This window comes from Triticum dicoccoides, chromosome 5B (assembly GCF_002162155.2).
Source record: "Triticum dicoccoides isolate Atlit2015 ecotype Zavitan chromosome 5B, WEW_v2.0, whole genome shotgun sequence".
NCBI lineage: Eukaryota > Viridiplantae > Streptophyta > Magnoliopsida > Poales > Poaceae > Triticum > Triticum dicoccoides.
The window spans coordinates 607,787,642-607,797,742 of record NC_041389.1 but is presented as its reverse complement, the minus strand read 5'-3'; the positions used below and the strand labels follow the sequence as shown (position 1 = coordinate 607,797,742).

The 10,101-nt window shown below is 44.1% G+C and overlaps 1 protein-coding gene across 2 annotated transcripts; it reads left to right on the top strand.

Moving 5' to 3' along the window:
- Window positions 1-6: 6 nt before the first annotated feature.
- Window positions 7-5,912, top strand: LOC119312015 (protein FAR1-RELATED SEQUENCE 12-like). 2 transcript variants are annotated; one of them, XM_037587735.1, is made up of 8 exons: window positions 7-1,087; window positions 1,433-1,510; window positions 2,352-2,408; window positions 2,730-4,776; window positions 4,859-4,983; window positions 5,103-5,174; window positions 5,254-5,334; window positions 5,641-5,912. In XM_037587735.1, exons 1-8 carry the CDS (start codon window positions 26-28, stop codon window positions 5,749-5,751), a joined length of 3,633 nt encoding a protein of 1,210 aa, XP_037443632.1. In that variant the 5' UTR covers window positions 7-25; the 3' UTR covers window positions 5,752-5,912. The 2 variants fall into 2 exon arrangements, with proteins under 2 accessions (XP_037443632.1, XP_037443631.1); XM_037587734.1 differs by having other exon boundaries at window positions 2,730-4,785.
- Window positions 5,913-10,101: the final 4,189 nt, after the last annotated feature.

Sequence of the window (10,101 nt, the reverse complement as noted above, 5' to 3'; positions counted from 1 at the left end):
CCCCGCCCAAACCCCCGCCCCGAGCATGGCCGACGCGCCGCCACCGCCGGGGCCGCCCGCGAGCTCCTCCGATCCGGCCCCGCCGGCGGAGCCCGGCGATCCGCTCTCCCTCTCCCGCGGCTACCTCTCGCTCCGCCAGGCCGGCCCCGCCAGCGAGGAGGAGGCGTCGCCAGCGCCCGCGGGGCCGCCCGACGAGAGGTGCAGGGCGATGATGGAGGTGGTGAGGAAGGACAACGGGGCGGGCGGGGAGGAGGGCAAGTGGAGGGTGTCCAAGCTGGTGGCGGAGCACAACCACGGGCTGGGCGCGGCGCCGACGGGGGAGGCGGCCTCTTCCGCGCCGGAGCTCGGGATGGAGTTCGACTCCGTCCACGACGCCAAGGGCTTCTACTATGGCTACGGGGAGAGGGCCGGGTTCAAGGCGCGCACCGGCTCCAACCGCCGCTCGGCCGGCACGGGGGGCATGATCATGCAGCGGTTCCTCTGCTGCAGAGGCAATTACTCGTACAGGAAAGGTAATAAAGCCAAGGATTCGGACCCCGCCAAGGAGGTGGAGGATGGCGCTGCTGGGGGAGGGGGAGGGGAAGGGAAGGTCGAGGCCCCTAAGAAGAGGGGCCGAAAGCCCGGGAAGAAGAGCACGCCGGTGATCGAGGTGGAGAACTCGGTGGAGAAGGGTGTTGCAATAGCAGGCGCAGAGAATGGGCAAGCAGTGCCTAGTACGAAGAATTTGGGGAGAGGTGGGGATAAGAAGGATGTTGCGGAGAAGGATGTCGAGTCTGTCATTGAACTGGAGGAAGAACATGTTGAGGTGGAGGATGCCGCACAGGATGGTGCCCATGACCTCGGTGACGGCGACGATGCTGGTTCTGATGCGGGTGAGGGTGTAATGGAAAAGGAGGTGGAGGTGAAGGAAAAGAGAGGGAGGGGGAGGCCGAGAAAGGCTGTTACAGAGGGCAATGCCCTGCAGGCATGTGTGTCGACGGACCTTGGTGTGACGGCGTCGCAGTGCGCTGTTGATGAGAGAAAGAAGATACTTAATAAGTATCTCTCGAAGCGACAGAGCAGACCTGCCTCAGGCAGACCCGCCAAGGTAAATCACTTCCACCTCGCTGTTAGTTGTGGCGGAGATAAAGAACGTAGCATAATTTGCAATACTGTATTATGTGGACTGTGGACTGTAGAACAGAATGTAAGTAGGCATCAGTGTTACAATGAGGCTCACGTACTTGCTCATTTCAGAAACAAAGGTTATATACCTGGCACATCAATATTTATGGGAACTTACCAACGTATGTTGCATATATCAGGACATAAACATAAGTTAGAATGTTGAAGTGTCTGGGTAATCAGCCCTATATCAACTGAAAGTAATCGTAGATATAATATTGTATGATCCTTTGCTTATTTGGTAAGTATGTGTTCTTCTCCATTTTAGATTGTCTCACGCCAAGCTTTGGCGGAAAGGCGTAAGAGAGGTGATGGAGGTAGATTTCTGGCAAGCGACGGACCGCTGGTAACTTTGCTTGCATATCAGCTATATGTATTTGTGAAGGCTCTGCATTACTGTGCTCTATCGCTGTTAGCAGTCTCCTCAGTTGGTATATACTAACTGTTATCTCACAGTCAGGACTCACAAGTTACAACCGATTGCATTTTTATACATAGTGGCACATAAATTGGCACCTTTTATATGGTGTATATTGTCATGTGCTTAGGGTTGGAGCCTAATCTCCTTTTCTGTTTGTATTGATAGCTTTACATAGCTATTATATAGAGGGCTGGGGTAAAGTAAAGTAAAGTCATAAGGCAAGCACTAACAAACTTGGAAACTAATTGATATGGAGATCCCCTAGGCTATCGTGAGCATCAAGCAGCAGTTGCTTGTCCTTATCATTGTGTCTGCGCCATACATTCTGCCCCACATGACAGATATGTACTGTTACTTCATTTGCGTAGCCACTTTCCATTGCTACTAAACTTGAAATTATACAGGAAATTGTTCACTTTGTACTTGTATCCCGCATGTCATTGATGTACAACTCCAACTTCTGTGGGGCTGGTTTCAACAGACTATGTAGCTCTTCTTGTCGACCTTCACTGAGTTATTTTATGTGTTTTTTTATCTTTCGGTGGTCTGTACTTAACTCCAATTTGCAACTCTTGTATGCTAACACAATTTGATTTTTTCTGACCTGTTGTATCTTTGTCTTGAGGTCTCTCATGAATGTGGAAATTAGTTGAATGAACAAGCATTAACTTGCTTCCATGTATTAGTTTCTTTCAGAATAAATGTGAAGCTTCTCTGTGACATTTATCTCATTATTTTTATGCTTTCTTGTTCTTGTTCTTGGCAGCCGTTAGAAAGGCGATCGAAACGTCTTGAGAAGCAAAATCTTCAAAATGAAAAGAAGGTAGCGTACAAAATATTCAATTATAATGAATTTTTTTTACCTTTTCTCTGCAGTTGTTGCATAGGAGATAATTGTTTGAGTTTTATGTATGAATCTTTTGAGATAATACTTTTCTTTGGTTACTTTACATGAAAAGGGAATAATGATTTCTGTGAGTTTACACCATTTTTTCCATATGAACTGCTATGCTTGCGTATTATTGTACTCCCTCTGATCCATATTACAAAGATGTACTAAAGCTGTGACAAGTAATATGGATTGGAGGGAGTATTTGAATCTCCCATTCACTTTAATACGTATGATTGTTTGCCCTTTGTCCAGCCTGAGAGTAAAGAATATGAAATAGTTGAAGCGGAACAGGATCCAGAAACTGAAGTAGTAGCTGGGCCTGGAGGAGAGCCAAAAGTTGGTATGGTTTTCCTGAATGAAGACAAGGCTTACGAGTTTTATGTCAGCTATGCTGGAACTGCAGGATTCAATGTCCGAAAAGGATGCTCTGAGAAAACAGCAAATAATGTTACGAAATCTCGGGCTTATGTATGTTCTAAAGAGGGATTCCGCCCTAAAAGTTTTACTGCCGAGCCAAAGAAACAACGAGCAGAAACAAGAACTGGCTGTGAAGCACACATGACTGTTAAAATCACTACTAGCGGCAAATATGTAGTGACAGAGTGTGTGGCCGATCACAATCATGATCTTGAAGCTCCTGTGGTGGACATTCAGATTCTGAGATCACAGAAGTTATTAGCAAAGTTACAGCAGCCTCCAGATCCACCAAAAGTTGTTTTGATACCAAATGACTATAAAAATTATGTTAGGACAAGGCACACGACGGATATGCAATTGGGCGATGCTCGGGCAATTTCTGAATATTTACAGAGGATGAAAGGCGAGAATCCTTCATTCTTCTGTTCCATTCAAGTGGATGAAGACGACCAATTCAGAAATGTATTCTGGGCAGATGTTAAATCAGTGATGGATTTTAACTACTTCGGTGATGTAGTATGTGTTGACACAAGGTATAGCATAAGTGATTATTGTAGGCCTCTGTTGTTGTTCATTGGAGTTAACCATCATAAGCAGCCAACCATATTTGGTACAGCATTTATTTATGATGAATCAGTCGAATCCTTCAAGTGGTTGTTTGAAACTTTCAAGTCTGCTATGAGTGGAAAGCAGCCAAGAACAGTTTTGACTGATCGCTCTACAGCAATAAGCGATGCAGTTGCTTCTGCTTGGCCAGGGACTGCTCATCGCTTCTCACTGTTGCACTTGTATCAAAATGCCACCAAGGTACTAAGCGATACATTCCAAGGGTCGGAAACTTTTGCCCATGATTTTAGTCGGTCTTTGTATGACTATGAGGAGGGGGACTTTTTGTCTAGCTGGGAAATCCTCTTGGCGAAGTACAATCTGAAAGACAACGAGTGGCTAAGTAAATTGTATGAGGATAGAGAAAGATGGGCTTTGCCTTATGGGCGTGATATATTCTGTGCAGATATTGCAGCCACACTCCGAAGTGATAACATGGATGCCATCCTGACAGGTGTTCTCAAAACAGAAATAGATCTTCCATACTTCTTTAGCAGATATGATAAATTTTTAGAGGAGAAACGTCTAGCTGAACAAGAAGCTGACTACCTTGGAGTTCAAATGACACAGAGGGTACCACCTCTGCGGTTACTTTGGCAAGCTGCTAATACATATACTCCTGCACTGTTTGAGCTGTTCAGGTTAGAATTTGAACTGGTCTTGGCCTGCATGGTTTATTGCTGTGGTGAAATTGGACCAATATCCGAGTATGAGGTAACTGTCAAAAACAGACCTCAAGTTCATTTTGTTAGATTTGACTCATCAGAATATATGGTCCTTTGTAGCTGCAAGAAGTTTGAATTTGTAGGCCTTCCATGTTGCCATGCACTGAAAGTTCTTGAGATAAAAAATATTAAAGAACTTCCACCACAATATATTTTGAAAAGATGGCGAAAGGATGCTCAGAGTGAATCTCCAAAGGAGAACTTCGGTTTTGCTGCTGCGGGTGAAGATCCCAAGTTCACTGTGTCTAAACGGCACAATTCGCTGTATCGAACTTTATATAAAGTGGCAGCAAAGGCTGCAGAAGACATTGAAGGTCAGAGATTTATGGAGAGCCAATATGATCAGCTCCTGGAACAAGTTGAGCTTCTTTTGCAAGCAAAGTTGCATGACAAGCCTTCCTTAAGCACTATCATGAGAAGTCAACAGCCAAATTTGCCTCAGAATGATACCAGCAACAGTGAACCTCGCAGAGCAAGTAGTAAGAAAAATAAAAATGTAGAGAATCGTCGGCAGCAGCAAAGTCCTCTTGAATCAAGTAAAAAGAAAAAAGGTAGACAAGGTATGTTCATCACCTAAGCTGCTCCATGCTGGATTGAACATGATGAATGTCTTATCTTATTAAGCTGTTGCAGGTCTAGTGGAGCCTGAGGAGGCTGAACTGCCACTTAGGGTTCTTGCTCCCACAATATCGAATGACATCCCAAATCACATGAGTACTCCAACCAACCAGTTCCTTGCTCCAAGTCATCTGATGCAGGTGAAACTTATCTCTTTTCCATAGACCCCTGTTTTGATGAACAGATGAGTGAAGATGATTATCATTATAGTTTGTACGTCTATAGTTTCAGTCTGATATATTATAGCTTTACCAAACAGGCACCATATGTTACACAGCAATTTGGTCTTAATTCTCTTCAAGGATTTTCTGGCATGTCGCCATTTGGGCAGGTAGTGGACATGTTTTTTATTTCTTGGAAAAAAAATACAATTTGTACTTTGCTCTCACTGCAAATCGGTGTGTCGATAGATGCAGGAACAATCACCTGTGCATCTTCAGCAACCTCATCTACAACAACCACCCTTTCATAGCGGTCCACAAATGCACCAGGTGATTCTGCATTTTTGCACTATATGTTTGGTTACACCCGTGTTGTCCTTTCCAAGGTATTTTACTCCACTTATTTCTTCAACAGTTGCTAGGGTAGGACTTTTAGGTGAGCATTGAGTTCATATCCATACATACCCCTCTAGAATAAGTTCTCTCCATTGGAGATATTCATGTAGGTGATGTTGTCGGTCAAGTGACTCTGTAATCAGCATTACATCGCATGAGCTCATTTGAAAACTTTCTTGTTGGCTAATTTTCTTAAGACGGCAAAATGATGACATCTAGTTTTCGTGTGTTTTGGTGCAGGCTCCCCCTCCAGATATCCAGTCATTGCAGTTTCTTAGCAGCAATCCTCAACTGGGCCACCAGACCACGGATCAAGGCCAGTACACCATCCCTGTATGGGATTTCCTGTGATGTAGCATGTGTTTATGCCAGAATGTAGAAACCCAACCATACTAGCTGTAAATTATGTAACGAAAAATAATGTAGAAACTGAGCTGTCCTCCCTGGCCCACCTTGTTTATATTAATGAAAATATGGGGCACTGGTAAAACCTGGACCGAACCTTTATACTATGGGTGAAAAGCTTACGCCGTGTTGAAAGCCATAAAAATGCATTAGTTTTTTTTTTTTTTTGAAATACTTGATGAGGCAAGGCCAGGAGCTCTCCCTTTTTCATATATAAGAGGAAAGTTGCCTAGTTAACTGAGGGAAAACTGGGCGAAAACTAGAATACATAAAGTAAAAGCACAAAAAGGAAGACTAGAGCCTGGAGTTAAGGTTTAGATGAGCATATTCAGACGGCATGCATAACATCAAGGAACATTGTCTGGGGCTCTGGGCCAGATACAAGGGTGCTGAATCCCAAAACTACCAGCCGCTGGTCATGAGCAAGGGATCATGGGCTATCATTAACAAGTTTGCCATTTTGTCGACGCCCATCAAAGTGTGGATCGGAAAGAGGCTTATCGTACATATCTGAGGTAAGCCTTAATCTTGTTCTCTGTGATCTCATCTTTGTTCATCTCCAGCATCTGAGGTTGTAGGCGGCTGCCCGCTAAACACCAAAGCGGGAGCCAGCTTTTTAGCGGCCACCGCGCGGTTGCCCGCCTCGGGCCGCTTGATTTTTAGCGGACAGTGCGGCAGCCCCGCCAGCAACCAATCGTTCTCATGCCAGTAACATTCACATTCAGAACTGCAGAAGCACCTATACTGTGTGGAATGCGTCTATTTCCGAAGACTCTTCTGCCAGCTCTAGTGTCCCGTGCCCCCTGAAGATTTTCCGAACGATTCCTCTGTTTGCCTCGCTAGCTCCTCAACAGGCTAATGCATCACTTTCTTCCAACCCTGTAGCTCATGAGGTTCTCAATCAAGTGAGGACTGTAACTGTTAGTTTTGTGAACACTGGTATACATGCAACTTTTTCTGTCCAAGGAAACCCCTTTTAAGTCTGCTTTTTCAGCCTGCCCGCTGCCCCCGCTGAATGTTGCCAATCAAGTGCCATATGTGCTTGGCCATCTCGCTGCTGGATATGGACCTTGGGATCATGGTTTTGGCTTGGCCCTAATAGGATATGGCACTTCAGCCGTGACTCTGAACTCCACAGTGACCGGCCCTCGTCACTCTGTAGTTATAACTGAAACTGGACAAGAGATGGACACTCCGATGGAACTCACACAATGCTGATCCTAGCAGCCTGATGGATGATCCTGATGTTTAGCTTATTCAGGAGTCAGGATGGTGCTACTGACTCTTACAGGGAACTAGCTCCTAAGACGTCGACGCGGTTATGCGGTGCGTCTGCTGGAGCCCGCTAGAGTAAACATGGTCAACCCAGCAGCAGCTTTGCAGGCTTATTTGCGGGACGGTGCAGCGGCCTAGCAGGATATCCCATCACCTTGCAACATCTCTTCAAAGGCCTACATTAACCTAAATTTTGCTCGCTTGTCCGTCGGGATATTGCAGGAATCGTTCTTATTTTAGCATTGTCCTTGCAGAATGCACATTATTTCAATATTTTGAGATCTAAAGAAACGCAGACAAAAGCTATGCTTGTGCTTCTAAGATGATCTTTTACAAAGAACACATGCTGTTGGCTGAGCTGAAAGGAACCAGTCTACCGAGTACAACATGTTAGTGACCATTTGGTTGAAAAAGAAGCATGATCTATTGATGTTATCTTGTGCTAAACCTGAAAGGCTGATTTTTTTTATCTCAAATGCTGATGTGACATTGATAAGGGGTGGGCAGTGATCTCCAATTAAATTTCGTTTCGTGCAAAGTGAAGACTGTAAAATTTCAATCATTTGACAATACTAATGCAAATGGTTGAACCAAACTTCTCTCAAGACTTTCCGATGAGCAATTGGGGCATTCCTTATAATTATTATCATTTACTGCTCACTATCATAGGTTAAATGACTGAGAGAGCAAGCGAGCCGTATGACCAACAACAGAATATAACTATCTTCAGGCAGGCTGATTCCTTTCAACTCAGCCAAATGGTTATCTCGGCAAATTCAGTAGAAGGTTTGAGTAAATGGTTATTAAACATATGCCACTGCAATTCTTTAGTGATGGACCAAGTATGTGCATAGTTTTTGAGGGATGGTATATCCATAATAGTACTTTTTTAACCGAGTCTGCTAAGATGTAAATATATCTCTTTCGCAAGAGTTGAGTCATTGCGGTAACGATGGATGGCAGTTCATTGTGAAAGCTTATGGCACGTTGAAAGCCATAAAGAATGCAACTGGTGCTGGTTGTGACAGGGGAACGGTATTGTCTGCGCGGAACGCACTTTAGTTCCAACAAATAAGACATGCTTTTGACTTTGTTGAAAGGGATCAGTCTACTGAGTGCAAATTTTAGTGATAATTTGGTAGAAAAAAGAACACAGCCTTTGACTCGTATGTACTCCCTCCGTTCCAAATTACTCGTCGTGGTTTTAGTTCCAATTTGAACTAAAACCACGACGAGTAATTTGTAACGGAGGGAGTACATCATATATGTTGTGTTAATCAATTGACAGTACTAATGCAAATGGTCCAATACAAACTTCTCTCAGGAAACTTTCTAATGTGCAATTGGTGCATTCTGCCTAAACTATTACCAGTTACTGCTCACTATCATATGTTAAATATGCGAGACAGTGAACAAGCCATATGCCCAGCAACAGAATAGAACTATCTTCGGGAAGTTCAGCAATAGGTTTGAGTAAATAGATCAGGTATAGTCATAGTTTTCGAGGGATGATATATGCATAGTACCTTTGTGATGGAGTCTGCTGAGCTATAAATATATCCTTTCGTGATGGTTGGGTGTTGCGATAACGATTGGTAATACTCCCTCCGTTCGGGTTTATTGGGCCCAGAGACAAGATCGGCAGGACCAAGAAACCTAGTAACTGGCCTTGATTAAGGTGAAAATTTGCGGTGTTTAATTGTGACATACGTTTTGGTAGCCACGTAATTTAATGCACACTCTAGGTAATCCAGCCAGCAACCCAGAGTTCACGCGCATGCTGATGCATGGCCGCTAGTATGGCCAATCTGAAGACTACGAGAAGCCCATGCGTCCGTTTATGTCGCTGCACGCAATGGACTAGTTAATTTTCCTCGGTCCTTCGGAACTGAATGAGTTTGATTCCAAGAAAATTAATTAGAAGGGCCTTATAAATCGGGACGTACTATTGTGGCTGAGAGGCCTAAGGCTGGTCACAATGGGGAGGAACTTAGGAGTAACATCACACACTTCAATACAACTTTGCTTATGTGGCACATATTTAATGAAGAGAGAGGTGCTTGTGGTAACTAGCTAAGTTACCGAAACATCACACACTCCAAAAAACAATGAGTCTATAACCTAATAAATACATCGTTGCATGACACTACATAGATGTTCCTACCCACTATGGAGGTTGTAACATAGTCTACGGAAGTGTGTAATTACTAGCTTATGTTCTTGCCCATTGTGACCAGCCTAATAAACCCGGACGGAGGGAGTAGTTGATAGCGGAATGACGAAAAGAAGTCGGGTTCCTTATTGAGCGGTAATATTTAGCTTATCCCTTGATTTGGTTTTGACTGAAGAGGTAACAAGCATGACTGGACGAATATCCAGCAGCTCGGAAAATAAACAGAACTTTAAGAAAAAAATTGGACGTTTGTGCTATAACCAAATCCAATTGAATGACAAGCGCTGAAGTTCAAGCCTTCAACAAACATGCAGATAATAAATGGCATAGCTGCCGCGCCAACTATTGGAATATGAATAGAGTTCAACCTCTTACATTTATTGTTCTCTACCATGTCCTAGTTCTTATATAAGTAGTTCTCCTTGCTACCTTCTTCTCAAGAATTATAACTGAATGCGCCCAACACTATTGCTCAAGCACATTGTGGGGAAATGGTTAGGAATGACAGGCAACAGGAACACTGGAATTGTTATCTTCTTTTTTAGAGGAACTGTCACGAGCTGTGTCTGAAGATTCTGGAGGCTACAAAGCCCACCAGTAGTCAAAGCAACAGAAGATGACAAACAATCGTTACCACCAAACACCAACACAGAACCCAGATGACAATGAAGGAAAACCTCAGTCGTTCCCGTAGGAGCGCGGAAGAAGACGCTTCGCACAACAATGCACCACCGCACCACCGCACTGCATACATGCTCGTCGCTGAAGAAGAAACAAACCAAACCCATAAATAAGAAGGTTTGGGAAGCCTTGATAATGGTGGCCAAGAACACATACCTCAACACCAT